This window comes from Pristiophorus japonicus, chromosome 1 (assembly GCF_044704955.1).
Source record: "Pristiophorus japonicus isolate sPriJap1 chromosome 1, sPriJap1.hap1, whole genome shotgun sequence".
NCBI lineage: Eukaryota > Metazoa > Chordata > Chondrichthyes > Pristiophoridae > Pristiophorus > Pristiophorus japonicus.
The window spans coordinates 386,377,452-386,401,193 of record NC_091977.1 but is presented as its reverse complement, the minus strand read 5'-3'; the positions used below and the strand labels follow the sequence as shown (position 1 = coordinate 386,401,193).

The window sequence follows — 23,742 nt, the reverse complement described above, 5'->3', positions numbered from 1 at the left end:
AAATAAGTTTTAATTTTTACTCTTGACTTCACATAAGAAATAGGAGCAGGAGTAGGCTATTTGGCCCGTCGAGCCTGCTTTGTCATTCCGTAAGATCATGGCTGATTTGATCTTGGCCTCAACTCCACTTCCCTGCCCGCTCCCCATAACCCCTGACTCCCTTATCATTCAAAAATCTGTCTATCTCCACCTTAAATATATTCGATGACCCAGCCTCCACAGCTCTCTGGGGTAGAGAAGTCCAAAGATTCGTGAAGCTCTGAGAGATGAAATTTCTCCTCATTTCTGTTTTAAAAGGGCAACCCCTGATTCTGAAACTATGGGCTAGACTTTCCACTTTCAGGCTAAAGCTGAAAAAAATGGGCCTTGTTCCAGCGATGTGGGACCTATCGCCCATGCTGATCGCTGGCTCAAGGCCCATTTTTTTTTTTGCGATTTTCCACTCGGCCTTACCCCAGTGATGTTAAATGGGTGATGTGATTTCTCGGCGATCTCATGATCGCCCAAAGAAAACGGAAGTGAATGAAAAAAAAAGCTTCCCTAGCAACGCATTACTGCGCATGTGCAGGTTGATTTTTTTTTAGGTTGATGTTCTTTCCCGCGTTTTGGGAGGTCAGGGGTCATCACACATGCTCAAAAGCTCTGTGAGGGTCGGGGAGAGATAGAGAGAGAGAGATAGGAGAAAGCATTTTTCGTGGCAAACAATCTGTTAGCAGTAATCTTTAATGGAGGCATCAGGGGAAAGGTGTAGGGTCAAGCCTTTTAGTGAGGAGACCAATGAGGCCCTCGTGAATGTAGTCAGCACCAGGTGGGAGGATCTGACACGGGGTGGGCATGGGAAACCTCCACCCCGTGCATATCACAGGATTTGGGCAGAGATTGCCGACGTGGTCACGTCGGCATCCAATGAAGTCTGGACACTGGACCAGTGCCGCAAGCGTTGGAACAGCCTACTTGCAGTCGCGAGAGTAAGTTGAAATTTATATTTATGTATTGTTTAATGATGTAAATAGTAACTAGAATCTGCAATGTTATTTGGTTACATTTAAACATAGCTAAATTATGAATAAATTTATGCAACCCAGCATAAAGTTAAATGTTGTAGTGTGAAATATGCAACATAATGCTAATTTGTATTAGAACATTAAAATCTGTCAGTCTTAAATTGCCTGCTCCATTTGCTTATGCTGTGAAATGTTATCATATCATTTACAGAAGATCTCGATCAATAATCGGGAGCAGCGCAGGACGGGCGGGGGCTCTGCCATGTTGCACACTCTGACTGCCGACTTGGAGCTCGCGGTGGCCTTGGTGGGGCCAGAAAGCCGTTCGGTCACATCCCGTGTTGTGGCCGAACCCACCCTTGAGACATGTGAATAATGAGAAATGTGCATTGTTCAATGTGTGAATCATTAGTAAATACTGAAAATATCGTAGTTACGATGTAATGTTATGCAATTAAAATGTAATTTGATGTTCTGCAATTACAATGTAATGTTATGCAATTATAATATAATTTGATATATAATGGTGATGTACTATAGATGTTCGAATTAGGTCATGTTAAAGCTGTGATCACCTGTGCATATGGGGTAATGGAAAGCATTGCAATGTTTTGGCTTAGAGAAAAATTGTAATGCAATGAATTGAATAGTTAATCGTTGTTTATCAAATTAAAGGTCAAGTGGTCGTCGAGTCCTTGGAGTCGACTGTCACTGAACCGTCTCCTACATGGCAGGAGGCTGAGGAGGAGGAGGAGCCGGAGGAAGAAGAGTTTTTTTTTGTGGGAGGGGAACAACCTGCGGCCATCTCGGTTGAGATGGAAGAAGCACCGGGACCAAGCGGTGTGCAGGTGGCAACGCCAAGGCGCGTCATATTGCAAACGCCGACCCACGGAGGTCTGGTCAGTGTGGCGAGCAATCGCCTGCCTTGGACGGCCAGACAGAGAGCTTGATTTCTCTGTGCAGGGAGACGGTAGCGATTGGTCGCGACCTTATCCATGGGTTCGAGGGATTCTCTGTGAACTGGAGCCAGTTTCCAGCATCCTGCATCCTGGAACGGGTTCTCCCAGAATTTCTCCAACTAGTTGTCTGAGCAGTCACTGACTGCAAGGGAGACTTTAGAGGCTATTCGGCAGCAGGCAGCCACAACCAATGCCCTATTGGTTGTGGCTGCCTGCTTGCTTGATAGCTGCGAGACCCCTAGCACGCAAGCGAGTACTGAGGGCACAGTTCCTCCGGACTCGGAAGTAAAGCCTCAGGCTTCCGCTTCCTCTCCGTCACCTCCACCACGGCAGGAAGTCTTGACATCCCACTCTGCACAACGTCTTGGTGTCGGTCTGCGTAGGCCAAAACAGGCGGGTGGGGTGCGAACACGGGGTGGGACAGGATCTGGAGGGAAATGTGGCCGCAGGTAGGGAGGGTGGAGTCCTTTTCTATGTAGTTCACTTGCTGTTATCAATTTATTATACTCTTGTTATTATTATTGTTATTGTCACTAAATTGGCCAATTTTATTCAATAGTTAAATGTTCACTTGTTATCATTACTTAACTGTTCACTTTCCATTCTTTCTTAAATGGTCACTTGTTAGCATGACTGAAATGTTCACTTGTTGTCATGAATGAAATGGTCACTTGTTATCAATGGTCACTTGTTGTCATCACTAAAATGGTCACTTGTTATCATCACTTAATTGCTCACTTTTTAGCATGACTGAAATGGTCACTTGTTATCATTGCTTAAATGGCTACTTGTTCCTTAAAATGTATTTCTTCTTCTTTTAACGTTTTGGGAATTTTGAGGGAAGGGTGGGTTGGTGTGGGGGGTGGGGGGTTGGAGGGAGGGTGTTATTCATTAGTTGTTTAAAAAAAATTTTGGTTCTTAATAAAAAAAAATATTTTTCTACAACTTTTGTACCTTCTCTCTTAGCTACATAAATTTTACAATGTACAGTTTTTCATGCATATTTGTTTGTTTATTCAGTTTACCCACGCAAATGAAACTTTTGATTAACCATAAATGTAATTGAACATTTGAATATCCCCAATAATAATTCAAGCAAAGCGTTCATTAATGAGCTGCTGACGCAAAAGCTTAGTGGCCGTGTAACTGCCCCTGGCTCCTGGTCTTCGGGAAAGGTGTGATGGTACCGGTACTGGATCACCATGCTGATTAAGCTCCCCTGTGTCCTCGCCCACTTCCTCTCCCGCCTGTTCCTCCTCTTCAACTTCGCCGGCTGCCTCATCTCCTTCTGGAGGTGGACCTGCAGCATGATCTGGCATTATTTGTCCTCTCTTTATAGCTAGGTTATGCAGCATGCAACACACCACAATAAACTCTGCTACCTGATCAGGGTGGTACTGGAGGCTGCCTCTAGAATGATCCAGGCATCTGAAGCTCTGCTTTAGGACTCCAATTGTCTTTTCAACAATGTTGCGAGTCGCTATGTGACTTTCATTATACCGTCTCTGTGCTTCAGTGACAGGATTACGCAGAGGAGTCATGAGCCAACTGGCAAGGCCATATCCTTTATCCCCCAGCATCCAACCGTGACCTTCTGGCTGATTGACAAACAGGTCAGGGATAGCACTTTCACGTAAGATGTGCATATCATGGATGCTGCCAGGAAATGTAGCATTTACTGTCAGAATTGTTTAATTGTGGTCGACAACAAGCTGCACATTTAGTGAGTGGAACCCCTTTCTGTTACGAAACACCTCTGCGTTCTTTAAGGGTGCTTTTAGGGCAATGTGCGTGCAGTCTATTGCTCCCTGCACCTTGGGGAAGTCTGCTATTCTCGAGAAAGGGAAGTTTATGAAGTCCATCCTGCGAGCTTAAAGGGCTTCATTCACCTGTCGAATGCAGCAGTGTGTAGCGTGCTGAGAGATATGGCAGATGTCGCCAGCTGAAGCCTGAAAAGATCCCGATGCGTAGAAGGCTAGGGCAGCAGTAACCTTCACCTCAACGGAAAGTGCGGTTATGATGGTGCTGGAAGGCCGCAGATCATCCTTGACGAGTTGACATATCTCATCAATGACCTCCTTCCGGAATCGCAGCCTCCTAAGACAAGCATTTTCAGACAAGTTCAGGTAAGATTGCTTCTCCAAGTACCTTCGTTGGCTGTACGGTCGCCTCCTCTGTCTTCGTCTCCGTCTACACATTACTGTGCCACCTCTTCGATTGATCCTTTCAGTAACCAGTTACAAGTAATAGCAGGGAAAGCATAGACCCCATATCACTATCAATAATTACTTTCACTAATTTTAATAATTTCTCTACTCTATACTCTCTAATCACTGTAATCTGCCCTCTCTGTACCAGTCAGTTTGATAGGCCCCAACAATATCATTAAATAACTTCACTATGTAAAAGCCATTTACTAAATTATTCCAATATATGAGATCTATTTAGCATAAATAAGTTGATAATACCTATTTATATTCCCTGTCCAAAATTTCTGAGTATAATTTTCTTCAATTTTACTCTCTAAATAACTCAGAACTAATTCTCCACCCTTCTTCCGAAGTTAAAAATGGCGTCCGTAGTGCCCATTTCCCTCTGTAAGGCCCTGAAAAAGCAACTATTTTTGAGCACTCTTTTGGGCCTTGCAACGGCCCAGGTAAGTGCATGTTAGGTGCCGAAATTTGGGATGGGCCTTGTGTGGGCGATCATTTGGGCGATCAAAGTGGAAACTTAGGGGCCTGTTTTTCCAGCAATATTTTGGGCCTAATTTCCACTTTTTGCTCAAAATGGGCGATAGAGGTCCATTTTGGGCCATAGATGGGACTTAGATGGGCGATGTGAAGTGGAAAGTCTAGCCCCATGCCCCCTAGTTCTAGATTCCCTGAGGGGAAACATCCTCTCTGCATCTACCCTGTCAAGCCTCCTCAGAATCTTATATGTTTCAATAAGATCACCTCTCATTCTTCTAAACTCCAATGAGTATAAACCCAACCTGCTCAACCTTTCTTCATAAGACAACCCCTTCAACTCAGGGATCAAACTTGTGAACCTTCTCTGAACTGCCACCAATGCAAGTATATCCCTCCTTAAATAAGGAAACCAAAACTGTACGCAGTACTCCAGGAGTGGTCTCACTAACACCCTGTACAGTTGTAGCAGAATTTCCCTACTTTTATACTCCATCCCCCTTGCATTAAAGGCTAACATTCCATTTGCCTACCTAATTACTTGCTGTACCTGCATGCTAACTTTTTGTGGTTCATGTACAAGGACTCCCAGATCCTTCTGTACTGCAGCATTTTGTAATCTCTCCCCATTTAAATAATAATTAGCTTTTTCATTTTTCCTACCAAAGTGAATAACCTCACATTTTCCTACATCATACTCCATCTGCCAAATGTTTGTCCACTCACTTAGCCTATCTATATTCCTTTGCAGATTCTTTGTATCCTCCTCACAACTTGCTTTCCCACCCATCTTTTTATCATCAGCAAATTTGGCTACATTACACTCGGTGCTTTCATCCAAGTCATTAATATAAATTGTAAATAGTTGAGGCCCCAGCACTGATCCCTGTGGCATCCCACTAGTTAATTTGCCAAACTGAAAATGACCCATTTATCCCAACTTTGTTTTCTGTTATCCAATCCTCTATCCATGCTAATATACTACCCCCAACCCCGTGAACTTTTATCTTGTGCGGCAACCTTTTATGTGGCACCTTGTCAAATGCCTTCTGGAAATCCAAATACACGACATCTAGTGGTTCTCCTTTATCCACCCTGCTCATTACATCCACAAAGAACTCCAGCAAATTTGTCAAACATGACTTCCCTTTCATAAAACCATGCTGACTCTGCTTGACTGTATTATGATTTTCTAAATGTCCTGCTGCTACTTCCTTAATAATGGACCAGCATTTTTCCAATGACAGATGTTAGGCTAACTGGTCTATAGTTTCCTGCTTTCTGTCTCCCTCTTTTCTTAAATAGAAACGTTACATTTGCGGCTTTCCAATCCGCTGGGACCGCTCTAGAATCCAGGCAATTTTAGTAGATTACAACCAATGCATCCACTATCTCTGCAGCCACTTTTTTTATGATCCTAGGATGCAGGCGATCAGGTCCAGGGGACTTGTCCACCTTTAGTCCCATTAGTTTGCCTAGTAATTTTTCTCTAGTGATAGTAATTGTTTTAAGTTCCCCCCTCCCAATAGCCCCTTGATTATCAATTATTGGAGTGCTTTTAGTGTCTTCTACAATGAAGACCACTCCAAAATATTTGTTCAACGTCTCTGCCATTTCCCTGTTTCCCATTATTAATTCCCCAGTTTCATCCTCTAAGGGACCAATGTTTACTTTAGCTACTCTCTTCTTTTTTTTATATACCTGTAGAAGCTCTTACTGTCTGTTTTTATATTTCTTGCAAGTTTACTCTCAGAAACTATCTTCTCTCTCATTATTTTTTTTTAGTCGTCCTTAGCTGGTTTCTAAAAATTTCCCAATCCTCTGGCCTTTCACTGTTCTTCACAACATTGTATGCCTTTGTTTTCAATTTGATACCATCGTTTGCTTCCTCAGATAGCCAGGGATGGTTCCTCCTTCTCTTCGAGTCTTCCTTTCTCACTGGAATATACCTTTGCTGAGAGTTAGAAAATATCTCCTTGAGCAGATTATATAAAGTTTGCCACTTTCAAACAAATTCTCTCCCAAAATGTCGTCAACCACCTAAGTTAGGCGACATATAATTATGTATGGCATCAAGTCCCCTTTGGCTGAGTATTAATCCTGAAGAATGTTGAAACTGCTTTCAAAAGGAAGATAATCATCTAATCATGAGATGAGCGAAGTGAATAAAAATGTAAATGGAGCAGTCTCATGTTATCTTATTTTTAAGATAACATGAGCAGGTTATATAAAGTTCTTGATGGCAATGCTATTATAAGACGATGAATATTTAGTCATAGAATTATTACAGCACAGAAGGAGACCATTCGGCCCATCAAGTCCATGCCAGCTCTCTGTCGAGAAATCCAGTTAGTCCCATTCCCCCGTAAGTTTATTTCCCTCAAGTACTTATCTAATTTCCTTTTGAAATCATTGATCGTCTCCACTTCCACCACCCTCATAGGCAGCGAATTCCAGGTCATTACCACTCACTGCATAAAAAAGTTCCTCACATCCCCCTGTATCTCTTGCCCAAAACCTTAAATCTGTGTCCCCTGCACCATCAGCTAATGGGAACAGCTTATCTTTTGTCTACCTTATCTAAACTTGTCATAATCTTGTACACCTGTCAAATCTCCCCTCAACCTCCTTTGCTCCAAGGAGAACAACCCCAGCTTCTCCAATCTAACCTTGTAGCTAAAATCCCTCCTCACTGGAACCATTCTGGTAAATCTTTTCTGCACCCTCTTAAGGACCTTCACATCCTTCCTCAAGTGTGGTGACCAGAACTGGACGCAATACTCCAGTTGTGGCCTAACCAGAGCTTTATAAAATTTAGCATAACGTCCCTGCTTTTGTACTCAATACCTCTATTTATGAAGCCCAGGATCCCAAACGCTTTGCTAACTACTCTCTCAATATGTCCTGCCACCTTCAAAGATCTATGCACATGAACCCCCAGGTCCCTTTGTCCCTGCACACTCTTTAGAACTGTGCCATTGAGTTTATATTGCCTCTCCCTATCCCTTCTGCCAAAATGCATCACCTCACACTTCGCTGTATTAAATTCCATCTGCCGCTTGTCTGCCCATTCTGCCAGCCTATCAATGTCCATTGCAGTTGATTGGTATCGTCCTCACTGTTCGCCTCACCTCTAAGTTTGGTATCAGCAAATTTTGAAATTTTACTCTGTTTTCCAATATCGAAGTCATTTATATATATTAAAAAAAGCAGTGGTCCTAGCACTGACCCCTGGGGAACACCACTGTCCACCATCCTCCAGTCAGAAAAACAACCATTCACCACGACTCGCTGTTTTCTGTCCTAAAGCCAATTTCTTATCCAAGCTGATACTGACCCTCTTATACCATGTGCCTCAATTTTGTTAACCAGCTTTTTATGTGACACTTTGTCAAATGCCTTTCTAAAATCCATATAGACAACATCAACCGCATTCCCTTCACCAACCCTTTCTGTTACTTCATCAAAAAATTCAATTAGATTAGTCAAACACGATCTGCCTTTTACAAATCCGTCATGGCTCTCCTTAATTAACTTAAACCTCTCCAAATGCCTGTTAATTGTTTCCCTGATTATTGTTTCTAAAACCTTACCTACCACTGATGTTAAACTGATTGGCCTGTAGGTACTTGGAATGTCCTTACATCCTTTCTTGAACAAGGATGTCATATTTGCCAATTTCTAATTCGCTGGCATCTCCCCTGCATCTAGGGAATATTGGAAGATTATGGCAAGCCCTTCTGCTATCTTCACCCCCACTTCCCTTTGCAACCTGGGATGCAAGCTATCCGGACGAGGTGACTTATCCACTCTAAGCATGGCCAGCCTTTTCAATACATCCTGCCTATCAATTTTCACCCCATCCATTATCTCTACCATCTTCGCTTCTACTGATATTTTGTTAGCATCCTCTTCCTTAGTAAGCCAGTCAGGAGTGCATTGGAAGAGTCAAGTCGGGAGATAACAAAGGCATGGATAAGGCAGGGACGGAGATGGGCGATGTTACGGAGGTGGAAATAGGCGATCTTTTTTATGCCACGGATATGTGGTCGTAAGGTAATTTCAGGGTCAAATATGACACCAAGGTTGCAAACAGTCTGGTTCAGCCTCAGACAAATGCTAGGGAGAGAGATATACCAATTTGGCACAGAGGTCTCCTGTACAGTTCCTCGTGTCTCTAGTTCCTTGGGCGGATTATAAGAAAGACAATAGCAAGAATAGTCCTGCATCTTCCACTAAAGGCAGCTAGGTGAAGCAGCGAACAAATGATCCAGCGACTTTTATGTATTTCTTACAAAGCAGCAGTACAGAGCTTTGTGAGCAAGTTAATTGCCAGCGTTTCTTGCTGGGAAATTATGCATGGAGAAAAATGACTATAGAGGGGGAAAGTGGGTAAATGCAACACATAAGTGGTTAGCTTCTGAAAACAGGAGCGGAAATTGCGATGCATGATTAACCCATGCCCGTGCGGTGCAATGCAGGCAGGAGATCAACTTCATGCTGCCAGCTCATTATAATGATTTCTACATGCAGCCAGCACTAACCACACTATTCATTGGCTGCATGCATCAGCAGTGGGTTTAATATGATTATTTCCTAGCACTACTTAATGCTAGCCTGCATCACTTAAAGGTATTGTGGCTGCTGAAGGTGCGGAGATCATTGGGAATAGTCTGCTGTACAACAATCATGGCTAACCATGGAAGATAACGGGCACGAAGGTATTCGGACACTGCACTGGAGGTCTTGGTGGAAGAGGTAGAACAGAGGAGAGATGTCCTGAACCTTCATGGGGGGGCTGGAAGCCCTTCTGACACATGCTCAGAAAGCAGTGGCAAAAGATAGCAGAGGTCAATGTCATGATTATAGCACCAAGTACATGGATGCAGTGTAGGAGGAAGTTTAATGATCTCATACAAGTGGTCAAGGTCAATGAACGCATCTTCAAATGCGATATCCTACCAACTGCACCGCAAGGCTCCACCACTGCTCAATTCACCACACCCCTATCACTCACCTACCAACAATCTCTATCAATTAGGACTCCTACCCAACATGCATATGCTTCACCTCACCCTCAGACACTTAACACTGTTGCAAGACTCCAATGCACATATCGCAGCTTGCACACACTGCTAGCTATTCAACCACGACAGCCACATTACCCAACCATATTGCCTGACACACTTTCCTCTCTCTTGCAGGAGAAGGTGGCGCACAACCAGAACTAACCGGAGGGGGAGAAGCATGCATGTATGCTCGAACCCCCATGGAGGAGATGGTGCTGGTGATATATTTCCAAGTCAGGATGGTCTGTAACTTGGAGGGGAACTTGCAGGTGATGGTGTTCCCATGTGCCTGCTGCCCTTGTCCTTCTAGGTGGTAGAGATCACAGATTTGGAAGGCGCTATCGAAGAAGTCTTGGCAAGTTGCTGCAGTGCATCTTGTAGATGGTTCACACTGCAGCCACGGAGGAATGCTGGTGGTGGAAGGCGTAAATGTTTAAATGGTGGATGGGGTGCCAATCAAGTTTTCTCTTAGATACTGTTGAACTTCTTGAGTGGAGGTGCACTCATCAGGCAAGTGGAGAGTATTTCATCACACTCCTGACTTGTGCTTGTAGATGGTGGAAAGGCTTTGGGCAGTCAGAAAGTGTGTCACTTGCTGCAGAATACCCAACCTCTGACCAGCTCTTGTAACCACAGTATTTATGTGGCTGATGCAGTTAAGTTTCTGGTCAATGGAGATCCCCAGGATGTTGATGGTGGGGGATTTGGCGATAGTAATCTCTTTTAATGTCAAAGGGAGTTGGCTAGATTCTCTCTTGTGGGAGATGGTCATTGTCTGGCACTTGCGTGTCGCATATGTCACTTGCCACTGATTAGCCCAGCCTGAATGTTGTCCAGATCTTGCTGCATGCGGGCATGGACTGCTTCATTATTTGAGGAGTTGTGAATGGAACAGCGAACATCCCCACTTCTGACTTTATGATGGAGGGATGGTCATTGCCTAAGCAGCTGAAGATGGTTGGGCCGAGGGCACAGCCCTGAAGAATTCCTGCAGTGATGACCTGGGACTGAGATGATTGACCTCCGACAACCAAACATCTTCCTTTGTGCTAGGTGTGACTCCAGCCAGTGGAGAGTTTTCCCACAATTCCTATTGACTTCAATTTTACTAGGGCTCCTTGATGCCACTCTCGGTCAAATGCTGCTTTGATGTCAAGGGCAGTCACTTTCACCTCACCTCTGTAATTCAGCTCTTTTGTCCATGTTTGGACCAAGGATACAATGAGATTTGGAGCCGAGTGGGCCTGGCAGAACCCAAAATGAGCATTGGTAGACACATTATTGGTGATTAAGTGCCACTTAACAGCTGCTGTCGATGCCACCTTCCATCACTTTGCTGATGATTGAGAGTAGACTGATGGGACGGTAATTCGCTGGATTAGATTTGTCCTGTTCTTTGTGAACAGGACGTACCTGGGCAATTTTCCACTTTGTCAGGTATATGCCAGTGTTGTAGCTTATAGTGGATGTTTGTCGATAGCCTATCCCCAGCCTAACTGAATTGCTTTTCAAAAGAGCCATCGCAGACTCGATGGGCTGAATGACATCCGACTGTGCTGAACTATGATTTTGTGACCTGCCTGCTGAGAGCAGATTGGTCAGCCACCCCCGACCCGCCTCCATTAAAACTGCAAGTGGACAGTTGGAGGCAGTTTGGGATTGGGTTTGAGATCGTTTTTTGGGGGTTAAAATGTCCCCCATGGTCTCATTTGCTGCTCAGCGTTTCAGTGATGTAGGTTATGGGGAGGAAATGCTGTTGAGTGTCTCTATTCAAATGGCAGTTGGCACATCAGACTGTTCCACCAGCTGAGTATATTGCAGCACTAAACGAGTAGCGATTTTTGTTCCAGGGTTGGTTTGCTCCAGACTAGCTCCCAAGTTGGTCTGATGTGCTGGCCCCTGCTGAAATTGATGGTGTTGCCCTGGGATACAGGTCGCCTCTCCTCATAACAAGCATCGGAAAGACCTGGAGCAACACTTAATCCTTGAAATTGCAGCTATCCCGGAGCTAAGAACAGCAATAGAATTTTATAACTAGCAACATATATATTAGTGACCATTTTTTTAAGATGATTGAATAGAAATCCTTCCATTTACTTGTTTTCTCCTTTAAGGTTGCCTAAAAGATAGCATTGTTTCTGATGTTAAGATCTGCTGGTGAAGTCCAGATTTTGTAACCTACTCCTAATCATCAATTAGGTTTGGCATTAAACTCCAGTACCAATTTAGACTTAGAAAAAACATCTGCGCAATCTTTACATGTTCACTATATAAACATTTACATTTAAAACACTGATATTCTTAACATTTACCCTACTGAATAAACAGGAAGTCCACATGATGAAAAACAAATTCTGTTACTCGTTCTCTAAAATTTAACCAAAGCAGTTTCATGCAGTCTGTTTACATACAGTGGAAACACTGTCATGTAGCCCACATCAACATATTTCTCGCAGGATCAAGTCGTGTAAATCACTTTACAGAAACCTACTCCCAGCAACAAGGTTGTAAAATATTTTGTTCAATGTAATTAATTTAATGTGCCACAGACACAATGCTTCACAGAATATGTAGGTATATTCACTCTCACTTTATAATAACACCCTCATCACCACCAGCGTCACAATCTACTGCCCTATTTCGAGCCTTCCCTTTCCCTATTTAAGGAATCTTCTGCACTATATGTCTCAGTCCACTCTCTCCACTCTTTTCTCTTAGTGAACTGAATGTTTGACATGCAGAGAAACTCACCACTATGGTTATCTGCGCTCCTCTAGGGCTCAATTTTCCACATGGGTGATTTTTGGAGCAGTTGAAGAGGTACGTCCAATTTTTTCGTGGTGCAAATGCACCAAAAAGAAAAATCCAAGTTTCACTGGAATTAACTTTGAACTTGGAGCTATGCAGATTGGCCTTAAGCTTGGGTGCAGCTTAAGGTCTGTGCCAAAAACTGATGTTGCTAAGGTAACAAGGGACGCTCAGAAGGGCTGAGGTTGGAAACTGAAACTGATGAAGGGTTGAGGCTGGGCTGGAAACTGAAGCCACTTCCATCCCGGGCCGAAAGGACCCTGCACGGCCCGCCCGTGTATTATCTGACTAATCATGAGCAACCCGCAGGATTTGTAACACATAAACTTCTCTTGCTTTCCCCTCCCCACCCCTCCTTTTTTTCCTCTCCTCCTCTTGACATTTTGAAGGGGGAGGGTGAACAGCCAGTTTTCGTGGTGCATATAGGTACCAACAATATAGGTAAAAAAACGGGATGAGATCCTACAAGCTGAATTTAGGGAGTGAGGAGTTAAATTAAAAAGTAGGACCTCAAAGGTAGTAATCTCAGGATTGCTACCAGTGCCACGTGCTAGTCAGAGAAGGAATCGCAGGATAGCTCAGATGAATACATGGCTTGAGGAGTGGTGCAAAAGGGAGGGATTCAAATTCCTGCGACATTTGAACCAGTTCTACGGGATGTGGGACCAGTACAAACCGGACGGTCTGCACCTAGGCAGGACCGGAACCAATGTCCTCGGGGGAGTGTTTGCTAGTGCTGTTGGGGAGGGATTAAACTAATATGGCAGGGGGATGGGAACCTATGCAGGGAGACAGAGGGAAGTAGAATGGGGGCAGAAGCAAAAGATAGAAAGAAGAAAAGTAAAAGTGGATGGCAGAGAAACCCAAGGCAAAAATCAAAAAGGGCCACATTGCATCAAAATTCTAAAATGGCAAAGTGTGTTAAAAAGACAAGCCTGAAGGTTCTGTGCCTCAATGCGAGAGTATTCGTAATAAGGCGGACGAATTAACTGCACAGGCAGCAGTTAATGAATATGGCATAATTGGCATCACGGAGACATGACTCCAGGGTGACCAAGGCTGGGAACTCAACATTCAGGAAGGATAGACAGAAAGGAAAAGGAGCTGGAGTAGCATTGCTGGTTAAAGAGGAAATTATAATGCAATAGTAAGGAAGGACATTAGCTTGGGTGATGTGGAATCTGTATGGGTAGAGCTGCCAAAGGGCAGAAAATGCTAGTGGGAGTCGTGTACAGACCACCAAACAGTAGTAGTGAGGTTGGGGACAGCATCCAACAAGAAATTAGGGATGCATGCAATAAAGGTACAGCAGTCATCATGGGCGACTTTAATCTACATATAGATTGGGCTAACCAAACTGGTAGCAATATGGTGGAGGAGGATTTCCTGGAGTGTATTAGGGATGGTTTTATAGACCAATATATCAAGGAACCAACTAGAGTGCTGGCCATCCTCGACAGGGTGATGTGTAATGAGAAAAGACTAATTAGCAATCTTGTTGTGCGAGGCCCCTTGGGGAAGAGTGACCATAATATGGTAGAATTCTTTATTAAGATGGAGAGTGACACAGTTAATTCAGAGACTAGGGTCCTGAACTTAAGGAAAGCTAACTTCGATGGTATGAGACGCGAATTGGCTAGAATAGACTGGCGAGTGATACTTAAAGAGTTGACGGCAGATAGGCAATGGCAAACATTTCAAAATCACATGGATGAACTTCAACAATTGTACATCCACGTCTGGAATAAAAATAAAACGGGGAAGGTGGCTCAACCGTGGCTAACAAGGGAAATTAAGGATAGTGTTAAATCTAAGGAAGAGGCATATAAATTGACCAGAAAAAGCAGCAAACCTGAGGACTGGGAGAAATTTAGAATGCAGCAGAGGAGAACAAAGGGTTTAATTAGGAGGGGGAAAACAGAGTATGAGAGGAAGCTTGCCGGGAACATAAAAACTGACTGCAAAAGCTTCTATAGATATGTGAAGAGGAAAAGATTAGTGAAGACAAATGTAGGTCCCTTGCAGTCAGATTCAGGTGAATTTATAATGGGGAACAAAGAAATGGCAGACCAGTTGAACAAATACTTTGGTTCTGTCTGCACGAAGGAAGACACAAATAACCTTCCCTTCTGGAAGTACTCAGGGACTGAGGGTCTAGTGAGAAGGAGGAACTGAAGGATATTCATATTAGGCGGGAAATTGTGTTCGGGAAATTGATGGGATTGAAGGCCGATAAATTCCCGGGGATTGATAGTCTGCATCCCAGAGTACTTAAGGAAGTGGCGTTAGAAATAGTGGATGCATTGGAGATCATTTTCCAACAGTCTATCGACTCTGGATCAGTTCCTATGGACTGGAGGGTAGCTAATGTAACACCACTTTTTAAAAAAGGAGGGAAAGAGAAAACGGGTAATTATAGACCGGTTAGCCTGACATCAGTAATGGGTAAAATGTTGGAATCAATTATTAAAGATGAAATAACAGCACATTTGGAAAGCAGTGACAGGACGGTTCAAGTCAACATGGACTTATGAAAGGGAAATCATGCTTGCCAAATCTTATGGGATTTTTTGAGAATGTAACTAGTAGAGTGGACAAGGGAGAACCAGTGGATGTGGTGTATTTGGACTTTCAAAAGGCTTTTGACAAGTTCCCACACCAGAGATTGGTGTGCAAAATTAAAGCACATGGTATTGGGGGAGTTGTACTGATGTGGATGGAGAACTGGTTGGCAGACAGGAAGCAGAGAGTCAGGATAAACGGGTCCTTTTCAGAATGGCAGGCAGTGACTAGTGGGGTGCCGCAGGGCTCAGTGCTGGGACCCCAGTTATTTACAATATACATTAATGATTTGGATGTCGGAATTGAGTGCAATATCTCCAAGTTTGCAGATGACACTAAACTGGGTGGTGGTGTGAGCTGTGAGGAGGATGCTAAGGGGCTGCAGGGTGACTTGGGCAGGTTAGGTGAGTGGGCAAATGCATGGCAGATGCAGTATAATGTGGATAAATGTGAGGTTCTCCACTTTGGGGGCAAAAACACGAAGGCAGAATATTATCTGAATGGCGGCAGATTAGGAAAAGGGGAGGTGCAACGAGACCTGGGTGTCATGGTAAATCAGTCATTGAAAGTTAGTATGCAGGTACAGCAGGCGGTGAAGAAGGCAAATGGTAGGTTGGCCTTCATAGCTAGGGGATTTGAGTATAGGGGCAGGGAGGTCTTACTGCAGTTGTACAGGGCCTTGGTGAGGCCTCACCTGGAATAGTGTGTTCAATTTTGGTCTCCTCATCTCAGGAAGTACGTTCTTGCTATTGAGGGAGTGCAGCGAAGGTTCACCAGACTGATTCCCGGGACTGACGTATGAGAAGATACTGGATCGACTGGGCCTGTATTCACTGGAGTTTAGAAGGATGAGAGGGGATCTGATAGAAACATATAAAATTCTGATGGGACTGGGCAGGTTAGATCTGGAAGAACATTCCCGATGTTGGGGAAGTCCAGAACCAGGGGACACAGTCTAAGGATAAGGGGTTAACCATTAAGGACTGAGATGAGGAGAAACTTCTTCACTCAGAGAGTTGTTAACCTGTGGAATTCTCGACCGCAGAGTGTTGTTGATGCCAGTTCATTGGATATATTCAAGAAGGAGTTAGATATGGCCCTTACAGCTAAACAGATCAAGGGGTATGGAGAGAAAGCAGGAAAGGGGTACTGAGGTGAATGATCAACCATGATCTTATTGAATGGTGGTGCAGGCTCGAAGGGCCGAATGGCCTACTCCTGCACCTATTTTCTATGTTTCTGGAGGCTCTGGCTCACTTAGTATGAATGCACAGACACCATCCATTCTCCAGTGCCTTGACCCGGTGACATAGTTAATCTCAGCCAAAGAGGTAATGCGGGCCGATGTGGAGCCCTATCGGCCCAGGATAAGTGCGAGCCAGTGCGGGGTCCTTTCGGCCCGGGATAGGTGCGAGCCGGTGCGGGGTACTTTCGGCTCGGGAGAAGTGCGAGCCAGTGCGGGGTCCTTTCGGCCCGGGATGGTAGCAGCCCGGCCCGCACCTATCCCGGGCCAAAAGGACCCCGCATTGGCCTGCTGCAATCCCGGGCCAAAATGACCCACCCCCCCCATCTACCTGCCTTGTCTTCAGCTCCGCTGAACAATGTCGTCTTCTCTCGTTTTCACAAGGGTGCAATGCGTCATTTTAGAAAAAAATCCTACTTGGCCAAACTCGCTTAAATGGCCAGAAGTGGCGCACAAGGCAGGTTCCGCCCGCAGTGACGTAAAAAAATCGGGAACTAAAAAAGAAATCGGACGTACCTACTTTAGAACGACGCAGAAACTTTGGTCAAACTTGCAGATTATTGTCTGCTCCACAAAAAAGCTGCATACACCAAAAAAACAGTGCAGAATGGTGGCCAAAATTCAGCCCCTAATTCTGGCCTCTTGAGCGTCCTTGATCTTAATCGTTCAACCATTGGTGGCCGTGCCTTCAGCTGTCATGCCCTAAGCTGTGGAATTCCCTGCCTAAAACTCTCTGCCTCTCTTGCTCTCTTTCCTCCTTTAAGATGGTCTTCAAAATTTACTTCTTTGAGCAAGCTTTTGATCATCTGCCCTAACTTCTCTTTATGTGGCTCGGTGTCAAATTTTGTTTTATAACGCTCATGTGAAGAGCCTTGGGACGTTTTACTACATTAAAGGCATTATATAAATGTAAGTTGTTGGTGTTGCTAAAACATCTCCGAAAGAAGCACCAAGAAATCTTCACCGTAGAAGACGCAAAAAGCATAGCTAAAATGGTAAGGAAACAAGAATCGAATGAGGGTGAGGAACTTAATGTAATTAATATAAGCAGAGAAAAAGTACTGGAGAAACTAATGGGACTAAAAGCCAACAAATCCCCTGGACCCGACGGCCTACATTCTAGGGTTTTTAAAGAGGAGGCTGCAGAGATAGTGGATGCATTGGATTTGATCTTTCAAAATTTGTTAGATTCTAGAACGGCCCTAGTGGATTGGAGAAAGGAGGGACAGAGAAAACAGGGAACTACAGGCAGGTTAGCCTGACATCAGTCATTGGGAAAATGCTGGAATCCATTGTTAAGGAAGTGGTATCAGGGCACATAGATAATCATAACATGTTAAGGCAGAGTCAACATGGTTTTATGAAAGGAAAATCGTGTTTGACAAATTTATGAGTTTTTTGAGGATATAACTAGCAGGATAGGTAAAAGGGAACCAGTGGATATAGTATATTTGGATTTCCAAAAGGCATGCGATAAGGTGCCACATAAAAGGTTATTACACAAGATAAGGGCTCATGGGATTGGAGATAATGTATTAGCATGGATAGAGGATTGGTTAACGGACAGAAAACAGAGAGTAGGAATAAACGGGTCTTTTTCAGGTTGGCAGGCTGCAACTAGTGGGGTGCTGCAAGGATCAGTGCTGGGGCCTCAGCTATTTACAATCTATATTAATGACCTAGTTGAAGGGATTGAGTGTAATGTATCCAAGTTTGCTGATGATACAAAGCTAGGTGGGACAGTAAGCTGTGAGGAGAACACAAAGCGTCTGCAAAGAGATATAGATAGACTAAGTGAGTGGGCAGTAAGTTGGCAGATGGAGTATAATGTAGGGAAATGTGAGGTTATTCACTTTGGTAGAAATAGAAAAACAGAATATTTTTTTAACTGGTGAGAAACTTTTAAATGTTGGGGTTCAGAGAGATTTGGGCAAGAAACACAGAAAGCCAGCATGCAGATACAGCAAGCAATAAGGAAGACAAATGGCATGTTGTCCTTTATTGCAAGGGAGTTGGAATATAAGAGTAAGGAAGTCTTACTACAATTGTACAGGGCCTTGGTGAGACCACACCTGGAGTGCTGTGCAGTTTTGGTCTCCTTATCTAAGGAAGGATATACTTGCCTTGGAGGCGGTACAACGGAGGTTCACTCGATTGATTCCTAGGATGAGAGGGCTGTCTTATGATGAGAACTGGAGACTGTGTAGAATGGGCCTATACTCTCTGGAGTGCAAGAAGAATTGAAACGTACAAAATTCTGAAGGGGATTGACAAGGTAGATGCTGAGAGGTTGTTTCCCCTGGATGGAGTGTCTAAAACTAGGGGGCACAGTTTCAGGATAAGGGATAGGACATTTAAAACAGAGATGAGGAGGAATTTCTTCACTCAAAGGGTTGTGAATCTATGAAATTCTCTGCCCCAGAGGGTTGTGGATGCTGAGTCTCTAAATATATTCAAGGCTGAGATAGATATAGATTTTTTGAGTCTAGGGGAATCAAGGGATATGGAGATTGGGCGGGAAAGTGGAGTTGAGATCAATGATCAGCCATGGTCTTATTGAATGCTGGAGCAGGCTCAATGGGATGTAGGGCCTACGCCTGCTCCTATTTCTTATGTTATGTTCTTAAATGCACCCAGGTAAAGTTTCTGTTTGTCTCATCATGGACTATCTCTCTATCCAAGGGACCCACTCCATTAATTCAAGCTCAGATGGCTTAGGTGCAGGTTAGCCTCGCTATGATGTGTGCGGGCCTTCTTATTATCTAGTTTGTTAAGAGGGGATGATTTACCTCTACTTCTTCACACAGTGTGATCCTACCTTCAGCCTTGCTGTCAGGGGAAGAAGCAAACCAATAGCTTGATGCTTCCCTACAATGAAATGGCATTCAGCCCAGTGCCATTTTCATGCACCCATCAGGAAGCAGTTACACAGCAGCACTTGCTCCTGGGAACATATCACCCATTTTCTTGATATACATCTGCGCTTGGTTCAGGGAAAGGTAAAAGAGACAGAAGTAAAATATATTTACACAGTAAAACCAAGTTGATATGCAAAAATTAGTTAGAATTTAAAAAAAATCTTTCAGATACTGCACTTTTTATTTTCCTCCAAACAAAACTTCTCAATGAGATTAAAAATCATTGTGTAGCTTCCCCCAGTGGTGTAATGGGCAAAGGCAATGCCTGGTTTAGAACTGCGCTATAGAAATCAGAAAAGTTCTGTGGTAGAAATATATTGCTGGAGGACACACGGTTAAATCTTGAACACTTTAAAAGAGGCTAACTTATGAAACTAATGCAAAGAATATACAGATTCAGTTCTGACTGATTGAAAAATATTTACTTGAGGTGCCTTTTCTGGAATAGGCTCATCACGAAGAGCTTGAAGGGCTTTCATAGCAGCATTGTGTCTAGCAGCTTGACGGGTCCGTCCTTCTCCAATAAATTCTGTATTCCCCACAAGCAGCTGAACATAAAATAATTTAGGAGCTGGATAATGGTACCTGTGTTGAGCAGAAGCCAACAAACATATTTAGACACAAGAAGAATTCACCTTGTGTTTGTTAACAATGATCACTTTATTTCACCATGCAGCCTTTGTGAATTCTGAGACAATTAACAATTAAACAATAGCTGGCTGTTGCCAGCTGGTTTTGTACTTGTAACTGTAGATAAAACAGAACATTTACTAGGGTGCCAGGGGGAAGGGCGTTTTCAACCTTGGCCAAGTTGTCAGGGAAGATATCCAGTGGAGACTAGCACTTCCCCTGTAGGGAGGAAGGTGAATTAAGAAAAATCAAATGCTGTCACACATCATAAAGAATTGGAAGGGAGCATTCGATGGAATGCAAAGCATCCTTGTCTGAGTGTTGTGCTGGTATTTTAAGTTTCTTTAACTGAATAGCTCTATTTAAAATGTTACATTTATAATACCTCAAATTATGTGAAAAATTGATTTGTTACAGAACACCAGCCATTTGTAACCAAAAAATATGGCAAACCTGTACCCGCCAGTACTGTACCCCAGTGTTATACAGCTCAAAATGCTTCTGCCAGACAGATCCCAAATTTGGAAGGACAGAATGAAAGTATGTCATTCAGAATGGAAGAGATGAATCTGGAATATTACAGAAATCCCTGGAATTATCAGATGCTGCAGTGAGGGAGGTGGGGCTATAGGGTCTTCCTGAATGGACAAACTCCCCAGTCTGTAATTATCTTGTGAATCTAGAACTGTATGGCTGTTGTTCATGGTTAAACTGGACAACCTCCCCCACTGCTGTTACACTGCACAGAAAGTGTAGCAACAATAGCAGTTTGTGGTTGGCACAAGTGGAAATCCTTGGACCATCTGGTCTGTATGCCTTATTGCTATACCTTTACCCACATGAATATTGGGGAAGCCATATGAACAACTTTTTAACCCAGTCAATAATCATGAATAGAATCAAAATAAATTATGCTGGAGGAGGAATCAAAATTGCCAATATTGAACTCATGATTTACTTACAAATCCCACATAAGGCACTGTTACTTGTGGATTATACACTAGGCCTCAAATTGAACATTTATTGTATTTAGCGTGACCCTGCTGCATATTCATTTTATTCCATGAATCCCAAAACATCTCTCCATTGAAATGGTTACAGTTTAAATGCAATTTACACAGGTAAACCTGAGCTCATCCAAAACATTCTGCTGTCCGTATCTGAATTCGCACCAAGTCCCGCTCACCCATCACCTCTGTGCTCTCAGTCCGGCAACACTACAATTTTAAAATTCTTATCCTTGTTTTCAAATCCCTCCGTGGCCTTGCTCCTCCTTATCTCTAATTTCTTCCAGCCCTACAACCCTCCGCGATCTCTGCGCTCCTCCAATTCTTGCCTCTTGCGCATCCCTGATTTTCTTCACTCTACCATTGCCATGTTTTCAGCTTCCAAAGCCCTAAGCTCTAGAATTCCCTCCCTAAACCTTTCTGCCTCGCCACCTCTCTTTCATCCTTTATGACACACCTTAAAACCTACCTCTTTGACCAAGCTTTTGGTCATGCATACTTCATAAAGAGATTTACATTTTAAAAATTACAATTAGGCTACCTTCTTTAACTTCTGAAGGTTATATCTTTTGGGGCAATCTGCAGGCATCATTGAGTTAAGATAACTGGAAGAGACATCATCAATTTTACACCTCTGGTTTCCTCTGAAGTACTAATAATTTCCTGTCTGTCTCTTCATCCAACCTTCTTAACCAGCCAACTATTCAGGAGGTTACACCAACAAATATTTGTGGTAATATTGGCAAATTTTCCTTTTAAATCTACATCACATTTCTTGATTTTTGACCACTTGTTGCACAGAAAAGGTTCAGAAAAAGAGTTGTGCTGAGGGTTTTAAAAGCAATGTGTATTCTCAAGAGACACCTAGATGAAATATGGTGAACATGCTGATCAGTAATTGCTTCTCCCAGAGACCAAACAATAAGCAATTCATGAGTTTGCCTGGGTATTTCAAAAGATATCTCTGACTATTATGTTGGAAAACCTTTCGATCTCTGTAGGTCTGCAAGAGGGACAAGCTTCTTCCGCATAGTGAGAAAATTGGAGCATGGATACCAATAGGACAGTCAGGCTTTTGGAACCAGGAAGCTGCACAGGCAGCAAAAGACATGGGACTGCAGGGATAGTGGCTCTGCCCTGAGCAGTAGGACAGGATGCTGAGGGATTATGTTTAAGTTAAGTAAGCTGCCTCACCAAAGTGGGAAAGTATTATATATTCATTATTTTGTGTATTATTTTGTATATTATGCAAAGGCGAGATATCGATTGAACTAAGTGAATCTGATCATTACTACTGCCCTGTACATTCACCATAACTGGAATAAAGCAGCTTAATAATTCAAACAAAGCAGTGCCGTTTAGCTCAACTCTGCCTTCAGCGAGATTGAAGCGATATGTGCGCGAAACACACAAGTATCCAGATCACAAGAGAGTATTATTGTTACAGTCCCAAGTTATGTTATCGTACAAGTAGGTAAAGGGCAGTATGTCAACGTCCACTGAATAAGATGCTTACATCATTTAAGGGAGTGACTGACGTCACTGAACTTGAGAAGTTATGCAAGGTATGCCCTAATTTGTAATAGTGTGCTTTCTTCAAATTTCAATTTCATGCCAACCTAAAAAAAAAGTCCATAAATTATCCTAATCTCACTGTTTCACATTCTCAACTCTTGTGGTACTGGCACAAGTAACCAGCTCTGAAATCAGCTGCAACCTGACCTATGTGGTCTCATACAGCTATTCTAAGTCATGGGTACCAAAGTAAGCTGGCTCTTGTCAGGAGCCAGCTTCACACTGTAAATTTTGATTATAGCAGTACCTCACTGGGGTCTCCAAGCCTAATCCATATGTTCTGCCCGCTTTCCGGTGCACCCGCTGCACATTTTAATATTACTAATTCAGCCATGCCAATATACTCATTTGTTTGTGCCGATGAGCAATAAAAACTACACTGGAAGTCCTGTGAATTGCTCTTTTTAGAGCAGCTATGTAACTGGGACAACTTCACTAATCCATCTTTAGCAATTCTATAACTGAGCCTCAATTATGGTAACTAGCTTTGGATTTGTAATTTTTGAATTTTCTATGCAGCTCTGCTGTGGATTCAAAATTCTTTTCAAATCTGTGTTTGGCTCATTTTCACCCTTGCATTCACTTCTTCAATGCAGTCTTGCAATGATTTTATTAAACTCTTGTGAAAACAACAGGCACTCGACTACTCTTTTGTACTTAATTGTAGACACAAATTTTATGCATTCAAGTTAATTTAGTTATTACAATCTCAAATTTTAATTGTTTCTAAAAACTCATTCTATCCTAGCTTGCCCGAAAGTGTCCTTTAATTGTGTGTATGTGAGTGAGAGATCAATCTACTTAACCCTCCACCTATTGATTTCCATTGCACTCAAAGTGAATGAATACATAAAGTAGAAAGGCATCAGTTAACTTTTATTTTGTGTGAGCCAATTTGAAAGTTAAAAATAAAAATGCACTATGAAGATAGAATTCATAATCTTGAAAGTATAAATTGGTTTCTCAAAGTCTAAACCCTTTTGTGATAATTAAACATTCCAAGTAAAAATAGCAAGTTTTGGCTGTCAACAGGATGCATGAATAAGTCATAAAGATTATAGAAACACAACATGCAGTCTGGAATCATTCACCTTTCTCAGTTGTTGTTTAAGTCTCAGTTTTAGCTTTTTAGTTAACGTTTCATAGTGTTGACACTAGGATTTGTACTTTGCCCACTTGAATTGTGTCTGAAAATAGCACCTTGAGCTATATAACACTAAGGTGAAATCCTGCTGATTTTACGTATCTACTACTAATAGTGGTTGTGCCAGGAGCAATTA

The 23,742-nt window shown here is 42.9% G+C and overlaps 1 protein-coding gene across 4 annotated transcripts in view; it reads right to left on the bottom strand.

The window, feature by feature from the left end:
- stau2 (staufen double-stranded RNA binding protein 2) overlaps positions 1-23,742 on the bottom strand; it is a 675,620-nt gene that overhangs the window by 412,142 nt on the left and 239,736 nt on the right. For all 4 annotated transcript variants that reach the window (XM_070891170.1, XM_070891163.1, XM_070891177.1 and 1 more), the window contains one exon: positions 19,676-19,835. In XM_070891170.1, coding sequence (XP_070747271.1) covers positions 19,676-19,835 — 160 coding nt within the window. The remainder of the gene's footprint in view (positions 1-19,675; positions 19,836-23,742) is intronic.